The 14,920-nt window shown below is 39.4% G+C and overlaps 2 protein-coding genes across 9 annotated transcripts in view; one reads left to right on the forward strand and one right to left on the reverse strand.

Moving 5' to 3' along the window:
- The window catches only part of ESR2 (estrogen receptor 2), a 169,049-nt gene that overhangs the window by 114,366 nt on the left and 39,763 nt on the right, over positions 1-14,920 (forward strand). The window lies entirely within an intron of this gene.
- The window catches only part of SYNE2 (spectrin repeat containing nuclear envelope protein 2), a 172,416-nt gene that overhangs the window by 68,507 nt on the left and 88,989 nt on the right, over positions 1-14,920 (reverse strand). For 7 of the 8 annotated variants that reach the window (XR_008209492.1, XR_008209489.1, XR_008209488.1 and 4 more), the window contains exons 61-67: positions 13,909-14,031; positions 11,783-11,965; positions 7,715-7,840; positions 5,324-5,518; positions 4,645-4,716; positions 3,813-3,932; positions 3,132-3,239 (exon numbers count right to left, since the gene is read on the reverse strand). Coding sequence is in view for 1 of the 8 variants with exons in the window: in XM_052695581.1 (XP_052551541.1) it covers positions 3,132-3,239; positions 3,813-3,932; positions 4,645-4,716; positions 5,324-5,518; positions 7,715-7,840; positions 11,783-11,965; positions 13,909-14,031 (927 nt within the window). In the remaining 7 variants the exon portion in view is untranslated. The remainder of the gene's footprint in view (positions 1-3,131; positions 3,240-3,812; positions 3,933-4,644; positions 4,717-5,323; positions 5,519-7,714; positions 7,841-11,782; positions 11,966-13,908; positions 14,032-14,920) is intronic. The other variant, XR_008209491.1, reaches the window with a different exon arrangement.

Below are 14,920 nucleotides of genomic sequence, written 5' to 3' on the forward strand. Positions count from 1 at the left end.
TGCTTTCTTTTTCCTTTCTTTCTCTCTTCTCCTTTCTTTCCCCACTCTTTACCAGTGAGAAATGTTTAACTTTCACATTCACAGGGCTCCAAAACAACTCTGTCACCGACTTCAGAGTTCTTAAAAATATATATAATAATTAAAGATAAAAGAAAAAGGAAGGGAAATTCTGCAGGCAGGCGATCTAGGATCTGGTGCAACAGGTTTCCAGACACAATTTGCATCTGCACAGGTATACCTGAGCCACAGGAAGCACGATGACTCACCATTAACCAGTTCTCCCCTGAGGAGAGATGTTTTGCTGTGGGAGTTGGATGGAAGAGCCATGCAGTTTAAAACTGTAAAGCAAGCTGTTGTGCATCATTTAGAAGTTCCTTCTAAGCATTTGGTTCCAACAGCCAAATGCGTTTTATTCAGGCTCTACATCACACAGAAAAATAATGTGTATTTTTTAGTCTATCTTGTGTAATTTTTTTCTCTCGCTTGCTTTGCTTTAAGAAGCAGTACTGCATACTTCCGTAATAAGGAGAAGTCTAAAGTGCTTGGAGATACCAGCAGTTGCTTAGAAGCCTGCACAGCTCTGTATATATCCACGCACATGCAAATAAAGGAAGTTAATAAGTAAATGAAGCACAACGCCTCTGCTGAAAACCACCTGTACCGCTCCCACGGCTCCAGAGCATTCACACACACTGAGATGGCCAGTCACAGTGCATTAGCCTTGTGCTAAAATGAGGGTGCCAAAATGCGTTGGTTCAGGTATCAGTGTCTTACTTTGATCATTACTCTTCTGATTTCCCTCTCAGATACCTTTCAGCAGTGTCATTAAACATAGAAAATAGTCTGAACGTAAAATTCTGAAACAGGAAAGTATGCTGATGTACATGCAATTGAAGATATGAAAGTACCAGTTTACTTCAACTTCCACTTGAAATTTTTGGCTTTAGTTCTCAGCCAGTTTGTCCTTGTTCATCATTTAATTATATTTTGCCAGTTTGGGCAAAAAATACATATATTTACATATATATATATACATATATACACTTTTTTTTTAATCCAATCAGATTGCGAAACATTTTGGTCCACTAAAGTAAACGTATTTTGACAATGCCAAAAAAATAACCAAGTATTAAACAGAACACACGCATACAGAAGCATTTATCTATGGCATGCTCTGCCCTTCCCCAGGTAAATAACACTGCTTCAGGAAACTTCATTCCCTTTCTTTACAGAAACAGAAACTGAGATATGCAGCCAAATCAGTTGAATAAAACAAACCAGTTTTGTGCACAGGTGTAACATCGTTCAGCTTCACACACACATCATGAGTTTGTGTTCTAAGAGTTCGTGTTCTAAGACTGAGATCATAGAGGACATGGAGTGGACAGTTACCAAAACTTACCTGACAAGTAATAGTTCAAACAAGTTTTTGAATTCTGTGTTACATTGTAGGCTACTAGAACTGAGTTTGGAAGGAAAATATGCCAGGAGCAATGAAATCGTATCATTTAACAACTACCAAGATAGTGGGAATAAATTAATGTTAGTGTATACTTAAGTTCTGAATGGAGAACATGAATATAATCAATGGCACAGATCTCTAGACTTCAACACATCTCCGAGGGAAAAAAATGAATATAGCATTTTTAAAAATAAATGCCTTCCTGCCTCCAAATAGCAACTGATCTTTCAAGTAAATCACCTAGCAGAAGAAAAAAAAAAAAATAAATAAAAAAGTTCCTAATAGGAGTTATATAGCACGTGGAAATGGACAGAGCAGTAAAATTCTGAAATGGAAAAGATTTTGCAATATTGCAGGCTTTTTTGCTGTCTGGCATGAATTGAGGAAGGACAGCCTTCTCTGTGGGAGCAGAGGAGGACTGTGGCTTATAGCCTTACCACATTCTGTGCAAACAACACAGAGCAGCTGTGTCCACCTCTGAACACTGCTCTGCTGAGCTTTTCTATAGCTGGGTTCAACAGGTTGTGGGTGCCCCTGAGGACAGGAGGCTGACAAACACAGTGGCACACAGAAGTACCAGTATATGTTATCTTGTTAGGTGCCTGACCTGGAGATGAAGTCTCTCTTATACAGGGGTCTAAATGTCAATTACTCTCAACTGAGATTTACTCAGTGCAGTAAGTATCTCAGCTCAGTACAACACAGAGAACCAGCAAGAGCTCAGCTGAACAACTTTCTATGCTTGGAGACTGGAGTGACTTCACCTCCTTTGCTTGCAAAAGGAGCTCACAAACATCCTGTACGAGCAGAAGCCAACAGTGTTGCAGAGTAGCAAAGAAAAAGGACACAGAGACCACGTGTACAGACAGGCCATATATGATACACGCACTCATACAAGGCAGAATGCTATTGTTTATAATATTAGTATGCAATTAAAAGCTGCTGACTAAGTTCTAACATTTAGCTATGTATTATTTTCCTGCACAGGAATGAGAAACTAAAAAAGGGCACGTCAAATTCTCCCGACGCCTTTTTTTTCATTATTGAACTATATATATTGAAAGTCATGCATGATATAAGGAGTCAAGGAGCACTGAGAGACAAAGTGACTTGAGAGCGTGCTCCTGCTTCAGGCAATGATGGATTCTAGCTTCTTCCATGCTGCTAGAATTTAAGAGCTAGAGCTGAGGCTGCTCTGCTACCAGTCTTTTGCTCCTGGCCTTGGTGGACTATTCAAGACCATTCCATACGCTCTTCTGCGTGTAACCTATAGGCTGCTGCCCATTCCTCTATAAGCTAGCACATGTTTTCCACAAAGCAGCAAAGTATGGGAGGGTTATTCTTATTCATTTCTCCTTTAACTGCCACTTCAAAATCCAATAACTGATGCAGATTTTATCACCTTAATCCTCCCATTCACACCTTTATGAATACCAGCATCTTTTTTCCTGACAATACTCCATCTTATTTCCTAGAAAACTTAATTTTCAAGGAGATCAGAACATAACCTTTTTCACTCAAAGGAGCAATCTGAAGAAGCCCATTAAGGGTTGTAGGTATCCTACCATATCACTAATCTTTCCACAAACTCCAGTACCATTATCATTACCAGTAGCTGGGTTATACAGAAGGTCACCTCGTTCAGCCTACTTCAGATTTGCAAACTCACCACGGTCTGACTTTCATGACCTGTGCCAGGGCTTTCTGTCCTCTGTGGAGTTTGCAAAGATGATTCCTCATTGTCTTTATTGCATGATCGTACTATCTCAGCAGCATCCTGTAGAGAAAGAGAAAACAGTGGAAATATTTAGATCATTATTGCCTTGTTGTGCTTGAGAGACCTCAAAAAGTAGCAGCTCTCCAATGCATAGCAGTCCTGGACCAAGCACATTCATGGAGATGAGTTCTCTTATGCTTTTAACATAGATACATGGAAGCAGCAACTGTAGCTAACACATCAGATAATGTCAAGACACTGTGAAGAACGTAGCAAAACACCACCAAAACTGTAGCTGGTCAGGAATATCAGATGTTGATCTTGTTGACAAAGTGAATCTCTTCCACAGATAATCTCCTAACAAACTGTACATTTTATTGCCTCCCCAGGAGTTAATGAAATGAATCACTCCTAACAAATGCACCTTTCTGTCTTCGGGCTTGTAGAACAGGAAAGAATACTTAAAATGAAAAAATTCAGAGTGATGTGGAAGACAGAGCAACTTAATAATGCTACTGCCCTGCATTTCTACAGTTCTCTTACTTCAAAGCCTTCAGCATTACCTACGACTTCTGCAAACACTTTCCACAAAGATGAGTTCCTGCCCTGTTGAAATAAATCTGAGTTAATTACCTGTGCACCACCATCTGACAAGGTTCCAGAAGACCAAGAGGTTGCACTGTCCTCCTTACACTTTTCCTTGTATTTTAATGAGGGCCAGAAGCTCACATCTATCTCCATGACTGTACTTCCCTTTGAAAGTAATAGCAACTCAGCATTAGCTTGTGAACATGAAGCTCAAGCATCCCTTCAGGCAATGTAAATTACTGCAAACCTTTACTAACACTTAGTTCTTTCTGCCTTGCTTATCTACCTTATGTTTCCCAAATCTCACCTCCTCCCTTGCTTAATGGCTCTGCCAGATGAACAATAGCTGGATGACACTCCAGAGACCTCAAGAGTATCCTCTTCTTTTTCATGCTATCCCCGAACAAATAAACAACAAAAACCCACAAAGCTTACACCAAATCACTCTCTCTCTTTTCCTGTCTGCTAAAAACAAAATAACCCCCAAGTCCAGTATGTAAAGAAAACTGCACCAAAAAAGAGTGGGTTACCCACAGGCTACCATCTAACCTGCATTTCTCCAGAGGCTATCTGATTTTGTCTGAAAGAAAATCCACTTTTAAACCTTGTTTTTTAGGCTCATATTTGCTGCTAACACATGCATAAAGGTGTTACTGCATAAGTAATTCCATCAAAAGTAGGACCACACATCACAGAATGAGTTACTGTGTAATACTGACATTGATTCAAGCTCAGTTTCTTCATACTTTTTCTTGGTGTAACAAACTGGGCTTCATTTTACTCTAAATTATTTCATATCTACACTTTTTTATAATCTGTAACAAACCAGTTTATCTCATATATATATCTGTATATGTAAGACATATACTGAACTTACCTTGCTGTGAAAAGCATCTTCTGACTCTTCATCTAAACAGGGCAGAAGGGACATCAGTCCTCTCTTCTTCAGCTACAAAATACACAAAAGAGACAGTTCAATTACTCATGTTAAACAGCAAAAGCCTCTGCCCTCTTGCCTGTACACTAAAAGAAAATTACCACGTGGGGACCACTTTTGGACAAGCACCAAGCATTTGACACCAGACATTAAAGCAATTTATAAGCAATTAAGTAAAGCGATAAGTTATTAATTAATAACAGCTACAGCTCCTAAACACCTCTAAAAACTGGGAGTGTTCAATATTTTGTAGTGTTTCAACATCACAGATGTAATTGGGACAAATTTTATTTTGCTGAATTTACTGAAAAATCCTCAACGACTGATCATTACCAGTAAACACGTGCATTTAACATTTTGCTGCTGATCACTTAGTGTAAACTCCATGTTAAAACAGCTCATGCAAAAAAATAACCTGAGGCACACCTCCTTCCTGCCTTCTCCTAGCCAGGTATCATACCCAGTCTTCCTCGGACCATTTAAAAGGAGAGAAGTAACTTTGCTTCACAGCTGCAGGGATGCTCCTCTCTCAAAAGCCACTCCTTCTGGATAAAGAAGGGCTTTATACTTTCCTTCTTCACCTCCTGGGCAAGTGATCCCAAAACGGTGCTCCACTCACCTGCACATCGGAAACATCAGTCCCTATGGAGTCAGTTTGTGCAAACACAGAGGCTGTGGGCTCATCTCCTGGTTCAGGCACTTCTTCCTGTAAGCGCTGGTGAAGCTCAGACATTGAATTCTTCATCCCGGTAAGGATGTCTTCCTTTCTTTGGCATAGCTTGATGATTTCTTCTTTTATAGCTTCCATTTCTCCCTAAGGAGCAACAACATCTGTAAGTACGCGTTTTTCTTAGTTAAACAAGAGGTAAAGTAACAAATGACACCTTGCATCTTACTGAGAATGGGTCTATTTGCCCTCTTCCCTTTTTCATAGCTTTGGGACAGTTCCCCATTGTCAGTGCAGGAAATGTCCTGAAACATGCAAAACAATAGCAGCAGACTCTATTCAGGACGGCGCTTGCCACCTGTACGGCTGCAGTTGGTAGTCTGGAAGGAAATGTGGAAGGCTGGATAAATGAATCAAACTAGGTCTTGCATAGCCAGGGGAATATGAGTTTCCCTCAGGACAGAGGGAACGTAGCTGAGTTACATTACTCTGTGAGTCAAAGCAGATGATGTTACTTTCAACCACCTTTTCTGGAAACCTGACACAGAACAACTCGGGTAGCCTAGATGAAGGCAAAAACAGCTAGGGGTAATTCAGGGCTGAGTCTTCCTTGCATAAATAGAGTTAACAGAAGCAAACAAAAAAAATAAAAATAAAAAATGGAGGGTTTCAGTAACACAGCTAGGGACAAGAATTATCCCACGTCTTAGAATATGACACTGGGAGATATGGTCCTTCAGAAAGTACAAGGAACATGTTTAATGTTCTGCGGGGTCTAAACAGTAACCCAGATAACCCTGCGTTAACAAAAGGGAAACAAATCTGTCTGGCTTTCCTCCTTGTTCATAACTGTTACTCTAGTCAGTGTTCTGCCTTCAAAGCCCTTTTCTAGGGGTCTTTCCTCACCACTTGTTTTCCAGGTGAGCAAAGAGAGCAGAAGCAGTAACAGACCAAGATGGGTAAGCAATAAAATACCTCACTCCCTTCATTACTGGCAGTGCTAAAGCTCTTTGAAGTACTATGGCTTGATTAGAAAACTAAAAATCAGCTAAATACCCCACTGCAGAATGGGATCTGTCCATCAGAGGAAGCTTTGATCCTAGGCTTAAAATAATAAAGACACTGATTCCAGAGGCTGCTCTATCATGGTCTGAATAACGCTATGCAAGTAATCTGTGACAGAGCAAAGCAGTAAGACTGCTGGTTTTTGTCTCGACTACAGCTTCCTCCATAAACAATGCTACTGTAGCTGCATGACTAGGAGGGTGAAGGCAGGAAAAGAATTTGCCAATTTCCCATATGTTTATAAATGTTTGCTAGGAATAATATTCGTATTTGTTTTACAGCAGGAGCAGACTTTATAGCACAAATATCAGCTACTGCTTTGCCAACTTAACTAGGCAAGAAACCAAATCTTTACTGACACAACTTCCTCATTTGAAGCCCATCAATAAGATGGGCAATTCCAGTGCCACATCTATCAATGAAATGCTACAACTGTGAAACATACCTTCTAAAACAAGAGATATTAAACAGAAAGTCTTATGCTCAAAGACAAAAACAAGAGCCAGGAAACGAGTCATGCTTAGTACTAGCATCCAACATCCAATCACCTGAAAGCAGAGCAACTATGTATTTAGGAAACAACTGAGAGATTATAGTTATTAAGTATGATGTATGTTTATTAACTGTATTGCTGCTGACTACAAAAAGCTGAGCTTCTTAGAGGCACTTTATAAAAATACTCATTAAACTTAATTAGTCATTTCCCGACTTCTGCAGTGCTGTCTTTGAAACACTTCTTACTTTTGCATCAAATAAGCAATTCATCTATTACAGAAAGGACCCAACTGCTGGCAAAAAACAGCACCTGTCACCAGCTGATGAACACACAGCATGTTAGCTAGGACGAGGAAAGGGACCTAGAAGATCAAACCCTAACCAGAATCACCAAAAGTAACATTGCAATGATCAGAAAGGGGACACAGTGCTCTCTTTATGCACTATCCCAAGGTGCTACCCCAGTTAACATGTAGCAGGATGATGAGCGCAGGCAAGCAATCAGTGCTGCATACTGTTTCACCACAACAGCTGAAAACAGCACTTAATTTTCACTGGAAGTTGATTCAGGTACATAGCACATCAAAACCAGTGACATCAAACATATGCCCAACTTGAAACTAGTACTGATTATAATATCTCTTGGTATACAGCAAAACTCATGTACCTACAGTCACACCACAGTGTTCAATTGCCTGCTTGACTGGAGCAGAGAGCAAAAGCACACTACTATTCATCAGTGCTACATGTTATCATAAATTTAGGGCATGACATGAAACCCACCTCTGGACAAGAAGCCTTCTGAGTGCGTGGCTGATATTCATGTGATTTTTCAGCCAAGTGATTCTTTAGGAATTGTTTCAGCTTTTCAATCTCTTGCTCACATTCTTCTGTTTTCTTCACAGCTTCCTGTGAAACAGTAACTCTTGAAATAATTTTGTATTAACTAGGACATAAACAAACTGGTCAGTAATGCAAATTGCACCAAAGAGTGCTCAAACCTCTTTTCCTTCTGTAGTTGGATGTAAAAGAAGCTGTGCTAGCTCTGCTAACCCTGCAGAACTCCATCTTCACCACGTTCAGAGTTCTGCCTGGAAGCATATCATTGCCTACTCTAGAGAAGGACTATGAATTTTAAAATGCAAAGTGGAACATATTTAATCACATTTACCACAATTTATGAGAAGTTGAAAATAAAGAGAAATTACAGGGTTGGCTGGTTTCATATCAAGTTAGAAAGCCTACCTGTTTTAATTAGTGTTCAGGTTGTTATTGCCAGCTAGCTCTGCACCAGCCAGAAATGAACTGTGCTGTCCAGGCAGAAACTGCAGCTCAGAAGATAAGCCAACCACAGTTTCTAACAATTTGAATAGTTTCTATCAAATAAATATTTCCACCTTGTGTGAGCTTCCTCTTCTTGCATGACTTATGGAGAAAGCCTATTATATGTCATCAACAGCCAAATTCACTTTTATTCATTTGATAGTAACAGCAAAATCTCATCAATTAGCACTCCATGCAGAAGTCTGCAGTCTCCCCACATTCATTGCTAATGTTTGCCTGCCACAGCTTATCACAATGTCTCAGGTAACTAAGAAACTGTTACATATACAAATAATAATATCTTGTGAAAACTTTCACTTTGCAAAACATTTTGTAGCTTTGTTCCTCAGCATGTGGGCTGAGAATCAGAGAGTATCAACAGACTCTTCCTCAGGCGGCTGCAAAAGATAGCGAAGAAAATTCAACTCTGTAGACAGCAGACTTAAACTTACTTTGCTGACAGCAACATGTGAGCAGCCTGGGAGGAGATAACTTGTCTGCAAAGCACTCACAGGCTCTGCCTTTCAGAGCAAAGAATCTCTATCTATGAACAATAATGTTACTTTGTTCATTCACTTCTTCCCAATAGCAATCACTCCCACATGTTAGTAAAGTTTTGCATTATTAGTTTTTAAGTTACAAGTTTCAAAAGGCAAAAAGTGTTTTTCCCACTGAAAAAAAAAAAAAGCCAATTTGGAAAGAAAGATATCTAAGTGCAGTCTGTAATCTTAATGACATACATTAAGACAAGGGGAAGAAAAGTAGTTATTCTGCTGCTCAGCTTAAATAAGAAACTAAAAGTACTTCCAAAAGAGAGAGTCTTACCCATACCTACACTCTCAAATTCTCTTAACTGTTCAGTAGTATCTCAATTTTACCTGACTAACTAAAGAATACTCTGTATTTAGACTCCAATTTCCACTATCAGACCAATACATGAATGCAGTCACTTTCCTGCAGATCACTCATCCATTCCCTATCGCCCATCAAGGAGCAGAAAATCTTATTTTATCCTTTTCTCAAAAGAACACACATTATGTCCTATTTGTGGTACTGAATCTGTACCAAGAAGTAATGCGTCTCTCTTTACTTCATTCTTAAATTTTGCTTTTCTTAGCAACTAGAAGACCTATTCGTGGAATAGGCCCTGCAGCCAGGAGTGTGAAGGCAGGTACTAAAAAAATGTCAACAGTACATCATCAAATATGCAAATACTGCCACTCCTTTGCACAGAGAGTTGGTAAAACATTGTGGCTTCCAGCTCCTCTTCCTGATGACACTGTTTAGGTAGCAATAGGTGTGGCTCTCAACAGGCTATACGAGAAGCACAAAGGGCAACACACATTAAGTCTCCTAAAACCCTACCCTGAAGCATCTGCAGTATCTACTAAGGTTTTGTTTCTGTCAGACTTTTTCAGGTGTTAAACTGAAACTTAATTATACAGAAGTTCCTAGTATTACAGTATAGATAGCAAATATGTGCAACCACATCCAAGCACTAAAATGTCAAACTAATTCACAAAGCAGGGAAAAAAATAAAGTATGTATCTGCAAAGGCAGCCTGTCTCCAGTGTGGCCTTCTGTCTATTAGAATACCTTCTATTCTTCTAATGCAGCACTGAAAAATGCCATCCTTTAATAGCTGTATCCTTTGTAATCTCTTAGGTGGCGACAGAATTATACTTTCAACCCACTCAATAGAATGGGAAAGTCTTTTTTGCACAGCTGGATATCACTGCAGCAAAGAACTCATTTTTCCAACCTGTTTTCTCACAAAGAAATTTTACTCAGCTACAAATTTTTGGAAGTCCATAAAATAAAGGCAAATGCTGAGCAAAAATAAAGATTACAGCTGCTTCAAAAAGGTAAAAAATCTAAACCTTGACCTATAGTCCAATGCTCTTCATAAAGGAGTTAGAAGTCTCATGGTAACACTCAGTAATGGCAATGCACCAGGATTCCAAGGGATAAAAGTATTCTAAAAATTATTGAATACTTAATCTGGTAACTTTTTATCTGAAATATGTGTGCTTTACCATATCAATTATTCAGACCTAAGAAGGTATGAAGACTAAAACCCCAAGACATTAGGGATCATACAGATCTCTGTCTCTTTTCAACTCCAGGCATGCACATCTGTAGCATGCTTGGGTTTGTCTCTTGGTGCTTTTAAAACTGAAAAGAACAGGAGGAAGGGGCCTACTGAGACAATCTAGTCCAACTGGCTGGCCACTGTGCAGTCAAACAAAAGTTAAAGCGTACTATCAAGAACATTATCCAAACATCTCTAACGCTGACAGGAACGGAGCATCAATCGCCTTTCAAAGAAGCCCGTTCCAATGTTGGACCACTCTTGTGATAAAGGTACTTTTCCCAGCATTCCCTGGCACAGTTTTGTGGCACTTCCACTCGTCCTGTCACTGGAGACCAGGGAGTAGAGCACAGCATCTCATTTTGCACTTCCCCTCTTCAGGAAGCTGCAGAGAACAATGAGGTCTTCACTTGGCACCCTCACAGCCCCTCGTTGGATGTGCCTTTCAAAACTTTTACCAGCTTTGTTGCCCTCCTCCGGATACCTTCAAATGTCTTAATATTGCTTTTATACTGGGGACTCACAACTACAAGCAATATTGAGGGTTAGAACACACCAACGCAAAGTATAATGGGAGAATCACCTCTTTTACCATGCTGTTGCAAACCATTCAATGCTCCAAACTATCCAGATTGCTTCGCAAAGCCTCTGAACTCTCCATGGAGTCAACAGCACCTCCCTATTTACTATCATCAAACCTGCTAAGGATGCATTCAACTCCTCCACCCAGATCATTGATAAAAACGTTAAAGAGGAGTGGTCCTAGGATTAAGCCCTGGGGAAGACCACTAATGACTGGCCACTAGAAGCCCCAGTCACAACAATTATTTGAGCTCTGCAGTTCTGCCAGCTTGTCACCCAGTGTAGCATGAACCTGTTACCTCACAACTGGACAATTTGTCCAGAAGGATACTGTGAGGAATAGTAACAAAGGTCTTACTAAAACCTGGAAAGATTACATCCGCTGCCTTTCCTTTGTCCACTAAGTGGTTGGCCTTATTGTAAAAGCAGATCAAATTACTGAGATGGGACTTTCCCTTCAATCTGTGCTGATTCAGCCTGACAAGAGCGATATCCTTTCCATGCCTTAATTTCTCAATCTGAAAACAAAAGGCAGAGATTCACATTTTAGCTGTACTCTGTACATCTGGGCTCTGAAATGTTTAGTAGAAACTACGTGGTCTAAATCACTCTGCTTTACTACAGTAGGCTTGGGAAACCAAATTGGCAAAGATAATGCACCAACTGAAACTCATTTCAGTTTTCTATCTACAGTGTCATGTTGTAATGTGCAATTACACACACACATAAAGTTAGAACATCCCCCAAAACATTACATAGAGAACAAGGTAGGTGCACTACATGCCTGTAAAATAAAGGTATTCGAGGTGATATCTTATGAAATTAAATAACATCAATGAATGCAAATCAATTACCTCCAGCAGTTCATTTTGTTCCTTAGTAATTTTTTCTATTTTTTTCAATTCTCTCAAAAGTTGCCTTGCTCTTAAGAAGACTGAGACAGGTTGTTTTTTCACCCCTGGCAGCTGAAGGTCTTCTTCATAGGACTGTATGTGAACAATGGTCTTCTGCATAGGACCAATATGGTCAAGTATAACCTGTTAGGACACAGGATAGATGATGAATGATTTAGTGAATTGTGAAAAAAATCAAATTTACACCCATGATGTGCAAGAGTAGTTTTCTATTTAAGAAGGAAAAATTTTTTTACTCTTAGAACAAATAAATGAAGATCCATGGTGATGCTCTTTAAAGAAAGAGGAAGATACAATCTGCATTTACAGTTCTGCTTTGTCTGCATATAAATACATGAGTGTTGCACAGTGATAAAAGGGTCATATTCAGAGTAGTTACTTATCTTAGTGCATGTGATTTTAAAGTACTGAATCTTGGTCACAAAGACAGTTTAAAAAATGGTCTAATCTTTTTGCTTTCACTATAGCCAACTCAGGTTTTTCTTTTCTGCACTGCTAACCGCCCATAAGATGCTCTGTGTTAAAGCTGACCTTCTACTGAAGGTCCTACAAACATTCCTATCACTGCTGAGAAACACAGCTGAGATGGTGATGAATAGAAACAGAAACAAGGACAAACACCAGAAGCCGAGTTTCCCATCAAAGACAGCTTCTCATAACCCTTCATTCTGAGTGGATGCATTTTGCAATCACCTTTGCCAGTTCTGGATGTCAGAAATATGTGCAATTACATACTACATAATATACAAAATACATGGTTCCATAGAAAGCTCTGTGATCAGCTTTGGAAGAACAGAATCCAATAGCAACTCAAAAGTTCCTTGTTATCCTGAAGAAATCTAAAATCTGAGAACTTCAGAAGGAAAAATAAATAAATAAGAGCCCTGAGCCCTTTTCTTACTAACAGTTTTGTTAGACTTCCCCACAAAAAGACTTCATGTAAATAACCACAACTGGAACAGAGATGTTTATTCTCTCATTCACAAGCAGTCTGCATCAGGATTTTTCTGTTATTGTTTGCATATTACCCAGGCTTCCACTTAAAATCAGGCAGTGGGTGAATATTATTTTCTAGAAGAAATATCACTTTAGGTTTTCTGCATAATGTAGCCATTAGGGAACTGCTTCCTGGATAACAAAGCTGTGAGCGGTATGACAACATTTTTTATTCCTCCCCCAAAACAAAACCCACAATTTTTGCATGTCAGTCAGCTGACAATGTGGATTGCAGTTGATAGAAAAGACACCATAAAGCTTTGTTTTATTTCAGGTTTTATAGAAAAGAAAGCTGTCTGGCCAAGAGACCTCATCTCAGCAAGATTTCACTGCATGCTTGAAGCAGGTGTGCGATGAGTCCCTTCAGCCTGTATTTCTAAAAGTATCTGCTGTATTTTTCCTCTATTTCTGGGAAAATAGGGCCTGATTTGCAGACTCTCATATTAGTTACTGTTTGATGATAAGTGGAATAATATTTATTGAATGTACCAGGTCCTAACACTCCCAAAAATGGAAGAGTCAAATATAGCAGGAATACTTTTGTACTATAGTTACACACTTGGCTGTCTACCGGTATGTTGTTATCAACTGTGCTTTAGTTTCAAATGTTAGTCCAGGACTGTGCTTCTTGAAGGGATATCCCAACAGCCTCATTTTAGAGTTCATTTTGCACACTTGTCTAGGTATATGTAAATTCTATTCCCTTCAGATGAAACTAAAGCTGAAGACTTTCCAGAAGAATATCTAAAAACCTTTGATAACTAATAGATTTCCAGCATCCTGAACAAGCACGAGTCTGGTCCTGAGTTATCTCCTAAAAGACAAATACAGCACAGACATCAGGTTCCCTGAAGTATTTTGCCCAACCAATGTGCTCCTTTTGGATTTCATTACCTGTTACTGTAAATGTGTAGCTGAAATAATGTTTGTAATAACTATCATTGACCTGAGAGTTGGAATATGTGTAATACTGACATTTCAAAGTCATACACTAAAAATTTATTCATTGTAGTATGCATTCACAAAACAGGCTTTTGGTGGAAAAAGCGTACATAGGAGTTTTCACAGACCTGTCCATGTTTAAGTTGGTCTTTAGGAGAAAGTTCCAACAGATCTTCTGATGATAAGATTGTCTTCATTTTCATAATATCCTTCTCAAACATTTTTACATGAGATTCAATGGCATCCAGTTCCTAGATTTTGGGAACAAAGAATGTTTGTAGATAGCATAGTTTTGAAACTCCCTTCAAAAAACCAAAATCAATATGAATTTCTGCATTTACTCAAAACTTAAAAAGAAACAGAGAAACAAATGCAGCATATGCAGAACGTGTTAACAGGACGTGTTAACAGCTGCTGCTGACCAAAAGGCTAGCTACCACAAACTATGTGTTGTCATAACATCTAAAGGAAGTAATAATCTATGGCCACCTAGTCTATTTTAAACCCCAAGTATGGAACTGAAATACCCTTGAAAAATCACATTATAAATCACTACTGGTGACAACGAACTTTTTCATTGTTGATATTTACCATTAAGAAAGAGGTCTAATTATGCATTCTAAATGAAGACTTATTTCAGATGGAAAATGGGTCTGCATACAGTATGGCTCCCAGACAACTCTCATGAAGACAGAGTCAAAGAACAAACTGTGCTGGAAGGGATCTTAGAAGGTCTCCATGGACTGTATGGGACCTGATCCTGCTGAGATGTGGGAGCCTCCTGCCATGGGGATCTCACCCTTACTCTGAGTCCCTGAGACAGTGCTTGACCAACCTCCCTAAGGAGTATGGCGCTATCTTGTTTATAGTCATCAGTTACATAGCAGCAGGCAACAGCAGCCTCTCCCCTGTATCCATCCCTTCTCTGGTCTGAACTGCCCAGCTCTCTCAGCCTTTATTCCCATGTACTGTGCTACAGATCCTGACCACTCTTGTGGCTCTTCCTGAACTTGCTGCAGAACGTCTATGTCTCTCTTGCACCGAGAAAGCCAAAAACAGGCACATCACCCAGATGTGACCTCACAGAGCCTTGGCTCTATAAAACACTGCTTAGCAGGAGCTATACGTATCAGTGCGTTA

The sequence above is a fragment of the Tympanuchus pallidicinctus genome, unplaced genomic scaffold, assembly GCF_026119805.1.
Source record: "Tympanuchus pallidicinctus isolate F22 unplaced genomic scaffold, pur_lepc_1.0 scaffold3, whole genome shotgun sequence".
Taxonomy (NCBI): domain Eukaryota; kingdom Metazoa; phylum Chordata; class Aves; order Galliformes; family Phasianidae; genus Tympanuchus; species Tympanuchus pallidicinctus.